The following is a 14,520-nucleotide window of genomic DNA, read 5'->3' as shown; positions in this document are numbered from 1 at the left end:
ATCAAATTCCCTACTTACACTATACATCAATCTGGTTTCCTAGGTAGTATGCTACCAATCTGGTTTCCTAGGTAGTATGCTATCGATCTGGTTTCCTAGGTAGTATGCTATCGATCTGGTTTCCTAGGTAGTATGCTATCAATCTGGTTTCCTAGGTAGTATGCTATCGATCTGGTTTCCTAGGTAGTATGCTATCAATCTGGTTTCCTAGGTACTATGCTATCAATCTGGTTTCCTAGGTAGTATGCTATCGATCTGATTTCCTAGGTAGTATGCTATCAATCTGGTTTCCTAGGTAGTATGCTATCAATCTGGTTTCCTAGGTAGTATGCTATCAATCTGGTTTCCTAGGTAGTATGCTATCAATCTGGTTTCCTAGGTAGTATGCTATCGATCTGGTTTCCTAGGTAGTATGCTATCAATCTGGTTTCCTAGGTAGTATGCTATCGATCTGGTTTCCTAGGTAGTATGCTATCAATCTGGTTTCCTAGGTAGTATGCTATCGATCTGGTTTCCTAGGTAGTATGCTATCAATCTGGTTTCCTAGGTAGTATGCTATCGATCTGGTTTCCTAGGTAGTATGCTATCAATCTGGTTTCCTAGGTAGTATGCTATCGATCTGGTTTCCTAGGTAGTATGCTATCAATCTGGTTTCCTAGGTAGTATGCTATCAATCTGGTTTCCTAGGTAGTATGCTATCGATCTGGTTTCCTAGGTAGTATGCTATCAATCTGGTTTCCTAGGTAGTATGCTATTGATCTGGTTTCCTAGGTAGTATGCTATCAATCTGGTTTCCTAGGTAGTATGCTATCAATCTGGTTTCCTAGGTAGTATGCTATCAATCTGGTTTCCTAGGTAGTATGCTATCAATCTGGTTTCCTAGGTAGTATGCTATCGATCTGGTTTCCTAGGTAGTATGCTATCAATCTGGTTTCCTAGGTAATATGCTATCGATCTGGTTTCCTAGGTAGTATGCTATCAATCTGGTTTCCTAGGTAGTATGCTATCGATCTGGTTTCCTAGGTAGTATGCTATCAATCTGGTTTCCTAGGTAGTATGCTATCGATCTGGTTTCCTAGGTAGTATGCTATCGATCTGGTTTCCTAGGTAGTATGCTATCAATCTGGTTTCCTAGGTAGTATGCTATCGATCTGGTTTCCTAGGTAGTATGCTATCAATCTGGTTTCCTAGGTAGTATGCTATCAATCTGGTTTCCTAGGTAGTATGCTATCGATCTGGTTTCCTAGGTAGTATGCTATCAATCTGGTTTCCTAGGTAGTATGCTATTGATCTGGTTTCCTAGGTAGTATGCTATCAATCTGGTTTCCTAGGTAGTATGCTATCAATCTGGTTTCCTAGGTAGTATGCTATCAATCTGGTTTCCTAGGTAGTATGCTATCAATCTGGTTTCCTAGGTAGTATGCTATTGATCTGGTTTCCTAGGTAGTATGCTATCAATCTGGTTTCCTAGGTAGTATGCTATCAATCTGGTTTCCTAGGTAGTATGCTATCAATCTGGTTTCCTAGGTAGTATGCTATCAATCTGGTTTCCTAGGTAGTATGCTATCAATCTGGTTTCCTAGGTAGTATGCTATCGATCTGGTTTCCTAGGTAGTATGCTATCGATCTGGTTTCCTAGGTAGTATGCTATCGATCTGGTTTCCTAGGTAGTATTCTGCTGCAGGTGTTTTTTTATAATAGCCTACATGACCTTAGAATTATAAGGTTCTATCTGCAAAAATATGATTCTGAGATAATTGGCTTTAATGTTCCAAGCCCTCATTGGTAAAACATGTTTTATCTTGTATTCTTTATGGCTTAACAACTGGAGAATATTACCTAGGTAGAGGACATTGTACAGAACAAGGCTTGGTCAGTAACTCAATGTTGACTAAATGCAGCTAAGACCTTAGAATTCCTGTTGAATTGATACAAAGACAAAGAAGGAAGGGACAATAGTGCTTATCGGTATCTCTGTTGCTCTACTCAGTGTGCTACTTGTCATGGATTCCGTACCAGTTGCTTGAAACAGGTTGATTGTATCAGTTGATTTTACAATTTAGGGTTTTGTTTCACAGCTAAACTGTGTGAATGGATATCATGGTTGTAAGGGGTTTGGAATAAGCTGTTAACTTTAAATGTAGATTATAGGTATTCATCATCCCATTACTTCTAGTGTGTGTGTGTGTGTGTGTGTGTGTGTGTGTGTGTGTGTGTGTGTGTGTGTGTGTGTGTGTGTGTGTGTGTGTGTGTGTGTGTGTGTGTGTGTGTGTGTGTGTGTGTGTGATAGTAAGAAAGAGAGTCAGAGGAGAGAGAGAGAGGTGGGGAAGGGGTGGATGCCAGCAAGCAAGCCACACCGTGCAAGGATGAGAAGGGGGAGGGCATAGGAAAAAAAGAGAGGGGGAGAAAGAGAGGGAGGGAGTAGACAAGATCTGCTTCTCAATGTGCGAGTGTTGAGCAGAGGAGCTGCTGCCTGCTCTAGGTGAACACACAGAGAGACATTCAGAAGATGCTCTCAGTGAGAGGGGAGCTGACAATGGCCTTCCATATCATGCTCAAGCTCCTGGACTCCTGGTAATACAGATGTAGGATCTTAATTTGATTACCCTGTTGCAGGATAACTTTCCTAATTTCCCGATGAAATTTCAAACATGGTCTTCCCTTACGAAAAATGTATCAACCCCTGCAAAAATGTCCATTAATTATAATCCACATAATAATTCACATTTCCTGTTGTTGCAGGATTATTTTCCTGCTGTAGCAAATTGGCTCAAATTAAGATCCTAAATCTGTAGTTGAGATTCTGCCTGCAGAGTGCTCTGTCTCATTCTCGTTTCGTGGTTTGGTCACTCAGTGGCTCGTCTTCAGTGGTACGGTGGATGGGAGCAACCTTCTGCAGCGTCAGTCAGTCAGTCAGTCAGTCAGCTTCACTAATGCAGAGAGATCAGTAGCTCCTGTGCTAGTAGCAGGAGAGAGAAGAGGTGAGAGAGAGAGAGAGGGTGAGAGAGAGAGAGGGTGAGAGAGAGAGAGGGTGAGAGAGAGAGGGTGAGAGAGAGGGTGAGTGAGAGGGAGAGAGAGGGTTAGTAGACCGCATGGGGAGGCGGTGATCACTCTGGCTAACTCACAACGTAGCACAGTGCAGCGCCACTCTGAGAATGAGAGAGAGTGAGAGAGAGCTGGGCTAGCTCAGCTCTGCAGCAGGACCCGTCGTCCTTCCCTCCATCCTTGCGTCCCTCCGTCTGTCCGGTGAAGTGGTTGTTTTTGCTCGGGGTGGACGGTTACGGAGTAACGCCGGTCATTAATGCTCTCTCTGTCTCTCTGCCGCTGCTTTGCAGGAGTGGTGCCGGCCAAGAGGAGCCCCAAGCTGGTGGTAAGTACAACACAACTCTCTTCTCCCTTTCCTCCTCTGAATGTGTTAATGGTATTCCCCTGGTGCATGCCTGCTTTCTACTGGATGGGTGTGGGGGCTATTTAAAGAACAAAAGACATGGAGCCTTCCATATACCTCCTCTGCTACTTTTCTTTCTCCCCTCTTTCCCCTCTCTCGCTCCCTCACTGTGACCTCCTTTTCTTTCTCTCTTTCTCAATCTCCCCATTGCTCCCTCTCCCTGTCTTTTCTCTCTCCATATTATCTCTCTTTCTCTCCCGCTCTCTCTGTCTTCCTCCCTCCACCTCTCCCATGCTGTTGTACTATCAGCGATTAAGGTTGGCCTTGGTGCCCTGGTTGAGTCGTTGTATTAGTGACCAGCTGGTAGGGGTGGCATAGGGTCATGGATGAAGGGAAAGAGGGAGGAGGGAGTGGCTGTCAGATAGCAGTGGCTTGTGTAGAGGAGGATAGATTAACAAATAATGATGGAATGAGGGAATGAGGGAAAGACCTGAAGGAAATGTTAGAGGCATTCTTTAGGAGTGACTCACATGCTTGAGCCCACAGGTACAGTGGACAGAGAGGAGGAGAGGTACACTAGCTACCTCAGTGCTGGAGCAGTAGGATGGTCTCTCCAGGGACAATAACTTTATTCTGAGGTTTAAAGAGCGAACGCCTCCTCATCTTTAACACACATCTTAACCTGATGAGAAATCAATACTGGCTATGAGGAGACAACTCTCCAGCTGTAAATAACACTCAGTCCATGGCATCCCCTGGAGCCTCATCCAGAGGGTAAAGTTGTCCCTAGAACGGATCCTAGATCCGTTTTGTGTTCTGCCACCCTATTGGTTGAAATCAGGATTTGGGGAGGCAGCAAAGGAGGAACACTCCACTCATCGTGATTTATGTTCCCAACTGTGTTTTTATTATGACTGTTGATCAAACCGTAGCTCGTCATCAGGTAAGAGAGAGTTGGCTAAACCTAGTTCAGTGCCAAACTGGCAACTTCTACCCACAGCCATCCACAGAGTATGTATATTATAGGAAAGTGGATAATACATTACATACATATTTCAGTGTTCCTGTTAACGGGAAGCAGGGCTATTTGGGATTAGGAATTAGTGCGATATGGCATCGGTCATAGATGGGGCGTCGCTGATGGAGATCATGTGACAGGGTGGGGGAGGGGAAGGGCTCTGTAAGGGTTGAGCGCGGGGCAATGGTGACCCTGGTCGGTTGCCACTGTCAATTCGTTTTTCACGATGGGAAAGCAGGCTTTGTGTTGTATCATTGAAATGTCAGGCTGCATGCAAGTCTGTGTCAGTCTCTAAGCGCTGTTCTGTCTCTGATGCTGGGCTTTAAATATGTGCTTAGAGTACACTGCCATTTGCAGTTGGGACCCAATTGTCTTGGTGTATTTGCAAAGTGTTGGCTTGTAAGTGTGTTTTTGTTTCTACTAACAAGCTTGTGTTTGCTTTTTCTTTTTCATGCATGATGTTGATTTTAATATTTAATCAACCATAACAAATATTATAGAACTGTCAAATGTCTTACTGTCAAATTGATCTAGATACAACCTGATGACATGGTTTCCTTGACCTGAATCTGTATGTTCAATGTGTTAGACACCTACAGGGTTTTCGTATTCCATTTTGATAAGCTTCTTCAAATGTCCCATAGTCGTATAACCAAGCTTAGAGGTCTCATATTCAGTGAATTGCACAGATTTTTTTTAAATTTTTAAACTGAAAACTAGTGTTATTGGCTGAGAGGTTTGGAACATTAATACTGTACAATTGTGAAAATGATGATAATGCCCTTTTAGTGTAAGAGCTATTTGAGAAGACCGTCTGAAATTTCAGCCCGTTTTGGTGGGAAGCAGTTCTCGCCTGCCTGGTGTCATGATAGATGGGGGGACATGAACGTAGTGTGTGTATGAATAAACACATCGTGTTGTCTTATTGTAATATAAAGAAACTATTCAGAGACAGTTCTGTGTGTGGGCGTCATAGAAACCATGTCATCTCTCCCGCACACCGTTAGAATGCAGCTCTTACTGACAGACACAATCAATTCACTTGGTGTTTCTATGATAATGACCTTGGATGGTTCTTTTCTTCTCTCTACGACCTTCCCTTCTTACTCATCTCTCTTTTTTCACTCCCTGTCTTTATTCTGTCTTCTCTTATTCGGCCCTCTCTCTCTCCTTCTTTCTCACTATCACCTCACCTACTCCTCTCATCTTATCTCTCTCCCCCTGTCTTCCACCCTTTCTCCCTCCTTTCTCGCCCTCCCCATTCTGTCCATTCAGCAGCAGCTGGAGAGGAAGGACAGTCAGAGCAGCTCCCAGCACAGTGTGTGCAGCCATCACAGCACCCACACAGACTCTCCCAGCCACCCCTCCTCCAACATGCCCAGTGAGGCCGTAGGCCCCCCTCTGGCCGCCCCCACCCAGCTGCTGCCTGGCCTGCCTCCCCTGCCCACCCAGGACCCTGGAGATGGTACCATGACCCTCCAGAAGAAGCCAGACCCCTTCAAGATCTGGGCCCAGTCCAGGAGCATGTATGAGAGCAGACGTGAGTCATCAGTCATCACTTCACTGTGGTTGTTTGGCACAACTGAAGAGTAGGTTCAACAATGCTGCCGAACTCAAATACATCAAAAATGTATAAACTAGAGTGAATGAGCCTGGGATCTGATCATCATGTCTGTTGATTGGTGGGAAGAGAGAAACTCTTGAAACTTTTCTGATTATTCTGTTGGGATTAGACTAGGAGTTTGTTTAATTTAGTGGGTCTTGCATTGTGTCCTGGAGGAGAAGCACTGTTAAGTATGTGTGTGTGTGTGTGTGTGTGTGTGTGTGTGTGTGTGTGTGTGTGTGTGTGTGTGTGTGTGTGTGTGTGTGTGTGTGTGTGTGTGTGTGTGTGTGTGTGTGTGTGTGTGTGTGTGTGTGTGTGTGTGTGTGTGTGTGTTATCAGTGTATGAGTCAAACCTGACTCTGTGACAGAGGTCTCGGAGAGCTTAGTCTCCTTGAAACACAGATGTGTTTCTTGCTCTGTGAAGCTATTGACACCTCAATATATAAACACCTGCATTTCCGAACACTCATGTGTAGGTCTGATGCCAGCGGAAGAAGGGACTAGAAATGAAGGATCACATGCATCCTACCTTGCTGACGACTCAGAAATGAAATATATGGTATATGCAGTGTTGACCCAAGCCTACGTCATGAGCTATTTGACAAAAATAATGTATATGTTCTCATCAGCAGAAAAAAATATGATAATTTATTTGAACAACAGTGTGGTGCATACAATACTTTTTCCTTGTTCTAACCCTAAGAATTGGGAATGATAGAAGGTACACTGGGCGATAGAAGGCACCCCCGTTTTGAGTTGTAAAAGCAGAAACATCTGTTCTTAGACTCTCCCCCATATCCTTTGCAGTCACAACTCAGGTCTTCCATTATTCATGAGTGGAGGAGGGCGCCACCCCACTAATTTACTATACTCACAAGTCTCTTGAAAGAAATGGTTTGTTCTCCAAACAATGGGTCATTCATTTCCATCTAGGGGGCAATATGATGACTCCTCGAGAAAAATCAATCAATCAATCAAGTTTATTTTATATAGCCCTTCGTACATCAGCTAATATCTCGAAGTGCTGTACAGAAACCCAGCCTAAAACCCCAAACAGCTAGGAATGCAGGTGTAGAAGCACGGTGGCTAGGAAAAGCTCCCTAGAAAGGCCAAAACCTAGGAAGAAACCTAGAGAGGAACCAGGCTATGAGGGGTGGCCAGTCCTCTTCTGGCTGTGCCAGGTGGAGATTATAACAGAACTATGCCAAGATGTTCAAACATGTTCATAAGTGACAAGCATGGTCAAATAATAATCATGAATAATTTTCAGTTGGCTTTTCATAGCCGATCATTAAGAGTTGAAAAACAACAGGTCTGGGACAGGTGGCGGTTCCATAACCGCAGGCAGAACAGTTGAAACTGGAATAGCAGCAAGGCCAGGCGGACTGGGGACAGCAAGGAGTCACCACGCCCGGTAGTCTCGACGTATGGTCCCAGGGCTCAGGTCCTCCGAGAGAAAGAAAGAGAGAAGGAGAAAATTAGAGAGAGCCAAGATTTTCAAAATGTTCATAAATGACAAGCATGGTCAAATAATAATCAGGAATAAATCTCAGTTGGCTTTTCATAGCCGATCATTAAGAGTTGAAAACAGCAGGTCTGGGACAGGTAGGGGTTCCGTAACCGCAGGCAGAACAGTTGAAACTGGAATAGCAGCAAGGCCAGGCGGACTGGGGACAGCAAGGAGTCATCATGCCCGGTAGTCCTGACGTATGGTCCTAGGGCTCAGGTTCTCAGAGAGAGAGAAAGAAAGAGAGAACGAGATAATTAGAGAGAGCATACTTAAATTCACACAGGACACTGGATAAGACAGGAGAAGTACTCCAGATATAACCAACTGACCCTAGCCCCCCGACACAAACTACTGCAGCATAAATACTGGAGGCTGAGACAGGAGCGGTCAGGAGACACTGTGGCCCCATCCGAAGATACCCCCGGACATGGCCAAACAGGAAGGATATAACCCCACCCATTTTGCCAAAGCACAGCCCCCGCACCACTAGAGGGATATCTTCAACCACCAACTTACAATCCTGAGGCAAGGCCGAGTATAGCCAACAAAGATCTCCACCACAGCACAAACCAAGGGGGGGGCGCCAACCCAGACAGGAAGATCACGTCAGTAACTCAACCCACTCAAGTGACACACCCCTCCCAGGGACGGCATGAAAGAGCACCAGTAAGCCAGTGACTCAGCCCCAGAAAAACATTCTTTATTAAAGAGTCTGGTCATTTACAGTACATTGCAACATATACAATTAAACTGAATGGGGAGACAAGCAAACATAACTTAGTGTAATAGGAATGTAATGTTGTTTGCCATTTGTCATTTGCACTTTATAAGAGGCATGTTGCATGTCTGGCAACAATAATGTGTTTACATTCATGGTGTATTAAAAATGCATCCATTATCAGAATATGCTCATTATGTATGCACGTGCAGCTTGTGTACGTATGTATGTATGTATGTATGTATGTATGTATGTATGTATGTATGTATGTATGTATGTATGTATGTATGTATGTCAGTGAGTAGTGCTAGTTGCCTGCCAGCCTCAGCCTGTTTTGTGTGCTAGCAGGTGGTGTTGCAGTGCTGGTAATCCATGCAGGTGGTGTTGCAGTGCTGGTTAATCAGTGCAGGCGGTGTTGCAGTGCTGGTTAATCAGTGCAGGCGGTGTTGCAGTGCTGGTTAATCCATGCAGGTGGTGTTGCAGTGTTGGTTAATCAGTACAGGCGGTGTTGCAGTGCTGGTTAATCCATGCAGGTGGTGTTGCAGTGCTGGTTAATCAGTGCAGGTGGTGTTGCAGTGCTGGTTAATCCATGCAGGTGGTGTTGCAGTGCTGGTTAATCCATGCAGGCGGTGTTGCAGTGTTGGTTAATCAGTGCAGGCGGTGTTGCAGTGCTGGTTAATCAGTGCAGGTGGTGTTGCAGTGCTGGTTAATCCATGCAGGCGGTGTTGCAGTGTTGGTTAATCAGTGCAGGTGGTGTTGCAGTGCTGGTTAATCCATGTAGGTGGTGTTGCAGTGCTGGTTAATCAGTGCAGGTGGTGTTGCAGTGCTGGTTAATCCATGCAGGTGGTGTTGCAGTGCTGGTTAATCAGTGCAGGTGGTGTTGCAGTGCTGGTTAATCCATGCATGTGGTGTTGCAGTGCTGGTTAATCAGTGCAGGTGGTGTTGCAGTGCTGGTTAATCAGTTCAGGCGGTGTTGCAGTGCTGGTTAATCAGTGCAGGTGGTGTTGCAGTGCTGGTTAATCAGTTCAGGCGGTGTTGCAGTGCTGGTTAATCAGTGCAGGTGGTGTTGCAGTGCTGGTTAATCCATGCAGGCAGTGTTGCAGTGCTGGTTAATCAGTGCAGGTGGTGTTTCAGTGCTGGTTAATCAGTGCAGGTGGTGTTTCAGTGCTGGTTAATCAGTGCATGTGGTGTTGCAGTGCTGGTTAATCAGTGCAGGCGGTGTTGCAGTGCTGGTTAATCAGTTCAGGCGGTGTTGCAGTGCTGGTTAATCAGTGCAGGCGGTGTTGCAGTGCTGGTTAATCAGTGCAGGTTGTGTTGCAGTGCTGGTTAATCCATGCAGGCGGTGTTGCAGTGCTGGTTAATCAGTGCAGGCGGTGTTGCAGTGCTGGTTAATCAGTGCAGGCGGTGTTGCAGTGCTGGTTAATCAGTGCAGGTGGTGTTGCAGTGCTGGTTAATCAGTGCATGTGGTGTTGCAGTACTGGTTAATCCATGCAGGCAGTGTTGTAGTACTGGTTAATCAGTATATAAAGTAGAGCCAGTAGAATCTAGGTCTGCTGCTGATTAAATATTAACTGGGCCTGGTGATCCCTCCGCCTTGGAGCTGATCTTACTGTTTGTTGGGCTGGATTATTAGAATGGGTTAGAGTTGGAGATGGGGGTTGAGAGGAAATGAGAGGTATTTAATGTGTGCTGGGGCGTCTGTGTGTCTGTTGTGGACTCATATCAGCATTATGGTGCTCTGTGGTGTTGGTGGTGTCAGGAGATAGGACAGAGACAGGACTGAGACAGGGCTAGAGATGAGACCATGCTGGGACCCTCCTGCAGAAGATATTATTTCTGACAGTTACAGGCTGTGCGTGCGTGCGTACGTGCAAGAGAGAGAAAGATCTGCTGTGCTAGGGACAGGGATCAGTGGAAGGCTAATGACTTATCCAACCTGCACACACAGCCACACAGACACACAGACAGACAGACAGACAGACAGACAGACAGACAGACAGACAGACAGACAGACACCTGAGGGCTAATAAAACCTGTGTGGCAGACAGAAGGTGCATCAGGAGAAGTGGTCCATGCCCTGTGTTCAGACTGGCCCTGTGGGTGAACAGACTAACACCAAATTGCATGTGTCCTCCCACAGCCACGTGTGTTTGTGTTCCACAGAGAGAGACGGAACGAGAAAAAGAGGCAGAGAGTTAAAAGGTCACATTCATAGAGAGCATGTACATGGCATTTGTTCCTCCTGTCCTCTGGGAGCCAACCCTGCACCTGAGAGAAGGAACCTAATATGCCCAGTGATGCAGAGGAGAGTAGAGAGGAGGGGGTGTTCATACCAGATTGTTTAATAACAAGATCTAACTGAACTGAATGTAGTCCAATGCCGGGATAGTGGGCTTGAATCCCGGGACCACCCGTACGTAAAATGTATGACTGTAAGTCGCTTTGGATAAAAGTGTCTGCAAAATGGTATATATTATATTATGATTATGAATACTGAACTTAATTGCAGTGTATTGTTAATGCAACAGTCATGCCATAGGTTTAACTTTCTGAGTGTCAGGTCTACTCCCTGTTTCACCTCCACTGAGCTCTTGTGTTGTGTTTTTCAGAACCAGATTGCCAGGAGCAAGAGATCTTCCTGTGGCGGAAGGATACAGGTTTTGGGTTCCGCATCCTGGGAGGAAATGAGGCTGGAGAGCCGGTGAGTATCCCTGCACCATTCCTCCACCATATCCCTTGTCTGTCACTGTTAAGTTTGGATGTGCCAAGGAAAAGTAAAAGGTTTGTAATGGGATCTTTTCATGCAGCACACCATTCACTTACAGTGCATTCGGAAAGTATTCAGACCCCTGGACTTTTTCCACATTGTGTTACGTTATAGCCGTATTCAAACATTTATTTAAATGTTTTTCCCCACTCATCAATCTACACACAATAGCCCATAATGACAAGGCAAAAACTTTTAAAATTTTTGCAAATGTATATAATAAAAAAATAAATATATATATCACATTTACATACAGTGGGGAGAACAAGTATTTGATACACTGCCGATTTTGCAGGTTTTCCTACTTACAAATCATGTAGAGGTCTGTAATTTTTTATCATAGGTACACTTCAACTGTGAGAGACGGAATCTAAAACAAAAATCCAGAAAATCACATTGTATGATTTTTAAGTAATTAATTTGCACATGCTTTGTAAGTAGGAAAACCTGCAAAATCGGCAGTGTATCAAATACTTGTTCTCCCCGCTGTATATACTGTATACTATATATATATACGATATACTGTATATATACTATATACTGTATATATGCTGACAGGTATATTAAATCAAGCACACACCCATGCAATCTCCATAGACAAACATTGGCAGTAGAATGGCCTTACTGAAGAGCTCAGTGACTTTCAACGTGGGACCGTCATAGGATGCCACCTTTCCAACAAGTCAGTTCGTAAAATTTCTGCCCTGCTAGAGCTGCCCCAGTCAACTGTAAGTGCTGTTATTGTGAAGTGGAAACATCTAGGAGCAACAACGGCTCAGCAGTGAAGTGGTAGCTCACACAAGCTCACAGAATGGGACCGCCGAGTGCTGAAGCGCGTACCGAGTTCCAAACTGCCTCTGGAAGCAATGTCAGCACAATAACTGTTCGTCGGGAGCTTCATAAAAGGGATTTCCATGGCCGAGCAGCCACACACAAGCCTAAGATCACCATGCACAATGCCAAGCGTCAACTGGAGTGGTGTAAAGCTAGCCGCCATTAGACTCTGGAGCAGTGGAAACTCTGTAGTGATGAATCACGCTTCACCATCTGGCAGTTGGACGGACAAATCTGGGTTTGGAGGATGCCAGGAGAACGCTATCTACCCCAATGCATAGTGCCAACTGTAAAGTTTGGTGGATGAGAAATAATGGTCTGGGGCTGTTTTTCATGGTTCGGGCTAAGCCCCATAGTTCCAGGTCAGGGACATTTTTTTTTTTTTTTTTAATTTTATCCCATTTTCTCCCCAATTTTCGTGGTATCCAATCGCTAGTAATTACTACCTTGTCTCATCGCTACAACTCCCGTACGGGCACGGGAGAGACGAAGGTCGAAAGCCATGCGTCCTCCGAAGCACAACCCAACCAGCCGTACTGCTTCTTAACACAGCGCGCCTCCAACCCGGAAGCCAGCCGCACCAATGTGTCGGAGAAAACACCGTGTACCTGGCCCCCCTTGGTTGGCGCGCACTGCGCCCGGCCCGCCACAGGAGTCGCTGGAGCGCGATGAGACAAGGATATCCCTACCGGCCAAACCCTCCCTACCCCGGACGACGCTATGCCAATTGTGCGTCGCCCCACGGACCTCCCGGTCGCGGCCGGCTGCGACAGAGCCTGGGCGCGAACCCAGAGACTCTGGTGGCGCAGTTAGCACTGCGATGCAGTGCCCTAGACCACTGCGCCACCCGGGAGGCTGGTCAGGGACATTTTAACGCTACAGCATACAATGGCATTCCAGACGATTCTGTGCTTTGGGACGGAATGGAACATCAAATGGTTTAATTTAGCTGCGTTGAACTTGAACTACAAGTGAAGTACAAGGCTGATTTATATGTATGATGTTTTGTAGATCTAGAGTATTCCCATAATGAAGTACAGAGCTAATGTATCTGTATGGTATTTTGTAGATCTACATTGGGCACATAGTGAAGTATGGAGCAGCAGATGAGGACGGGCGTCTGCGTTCGGGGGACGAGCTCATCTGTGTGGACGGCACGGCGGTGGTGGGCAAGTCTCACCAGCTGGTGGTGCAGCTGATGCAGCAGGCCGCCAAGCAGGGCCACGTCAACCTCACTGTCCGACGCAAGAGCTCAGGATACGGAGGTGAGGACGGGTCACAGAGGCATATGCATACACAGGCAAACACTCACCACACACACTCACCACACACACTCACCCACACACTCGCCCAAACACACACACTCACTCACCACACACACTCACCACACACTCCACAACAGCGGCCACCTACACTACCCACGCTAGTTAAAACCTATTGCTTATTGGCTCAGTGAACTATGACTAGCCCGTGCCAAACATAAGGGGGAAAAATATATATATTTGCTGAACACCGTTTTTATATTGCCTGCCCAACTCTTCATTCCCCCCATCTCTTCTTCAGTGGGTAAAGGGGAGGGTGACGTGCCCCCGTCCCCGGCCTCGTCACACCACAGCAGCACCCAGGCCCCCTCCCTGACGGAAGGCAAGCGGACCCCCCAGGGCAGCCAGAACTCCCTCAACACAGTCAGCTCCGGCAGTGGCTCCACCAGTGGGATCGGCAGTGGGGGAGGAGGGGGCTCCGGCAGTGCTGTGGTCCCCGCAGCCCTGCAGCCATATGACATGGAGATCCAGCGCGGAGAGAACGAGGGCTTCGGATTCGTCATTGTGTCGTCGGTCTCCAGGCCTGATGCTGGGACTACTTTGGGTGAGTGGGATGGGCAATACTACGGTGGGCTGGGTTATGGTGAGCTGAGTGGGATGGGCAATACTACGCTGGGCTGGGTTATGGTGAGCTAGACTTTGCTACTATGCTGGGTTTAGTTGCAATTTTTTGATAACTGAGAATCAGTTATCATTTGCTCTCGGTTGAGCTGGGTTGAACTGATAATATGGTTAAATCTGGCATGTAATCTTGGCGAAGCCTGATTCTGCTGATTGACTTTACTGTGGTTCCGAACAGACCCGAGGACAACCCGGTCCAATCCGAGTTAGGGAAGCATCAGAGAAATATATTTTTAAGATACTTAATTAACCGGAGATGATAAAGCATAAGGGAGGTAGAGAGTGGTGATGCTCTAGCAGGGGCTGTGTGAGTGTGTAGGCTACTGGGAGTTTGACCGAGTGACACAGTAACAGGGAGGAGGGAGGGAGAGAGAAGAGACCGCAACCAACCAGGCTGACTCACGCTATAGTAGACTAATCGCTGCCATAGCTAGATTATTCATCATCCAATATGATTACTAGTGCCTGTCTTGACTGCATCAAACTGGGAGAAGCTAGCTAGGCTAAATGTGGCTGCATGCGCTTTACATTTACATTTAAGTCATTTAGCAGACGCTCTTATCCAGAGTGACTTACAATTTGGTGCATTCACCTTATGATATCCAGTGGAACAACCACTTTACAAGAGTGCATCTAAATCTTTTAAGGGGGGGGGGGGTTAGAAGGATTACTTTATCCTATCCTAGGTATTCCTTAAAGAGGTGGGGTTTCAGGTGTCTCCGGAAGGTGGTGATTGACT

At 46.2% G+C, this 14,520-nt stretch overlaps 1 protein-coding gene across 14 annotated transcripts in view; it reads left to right on the top strand.

The window, feature by feature from the left end:
* The window catches only part of LOC129861054 (membrane-associated guanylate kinase, WW and PDZ domain-containing protein 1-like), a 245,176-nt gene that overhangs the window by 213,210 nt on the left and 17,446 nt on the right, over positions 1-14,520 (top strand). For 13 of the 14 annotated variants that reach the window (XM_055932115.1, XM_055932117.1, XM_055932116.1 and 10 more), the window contains 5 exons: positions 3,336-3,370; positions 5,682-5,946; positions 10,847-10,938; positions 12,908-13,103; positions 13,402-13,704. In XM_055932115.1, coding sequence (XP_055788090.1) covers positions 3,336-3,370; positions 5,682-5,946; positions 10,847-10,938; positions 12,908-13,103; positions 13,402-13,704 — 891 coding nt within the window. The remainder of the gene's footprint in view (positions 1-3,335; positions 3,371-5,681; positions 5,947-10,846; positions 10,939-12,907; positions 13,104-13,401; positions 13,705-14,520) is intronic. The other variant, XM_055932112.1, reaches the window with a different exon arrangement.

Source organism: Salvelinus fontinalis, chromosome 8 (assembly GCF_029448725.1).
Source record: "Salvelinus fontinalis isolate EN_2023a chromosome 8, ASM2944872v1, whole genome shotgun sequence".
Classification (NCBI taxonomy): domain Eukaryota; kingdom Metazoa; phylum Chordata; class Actinopteri; order Salmoniformes; family Salmonidae; genus Salvelinus; species Salvelinus fontinalis.
The sequence above is the reverse complement of the archived record's forward strand: the minus strand, read 5'-3'. Positions and strand labels throughout refer to the sequence as shown.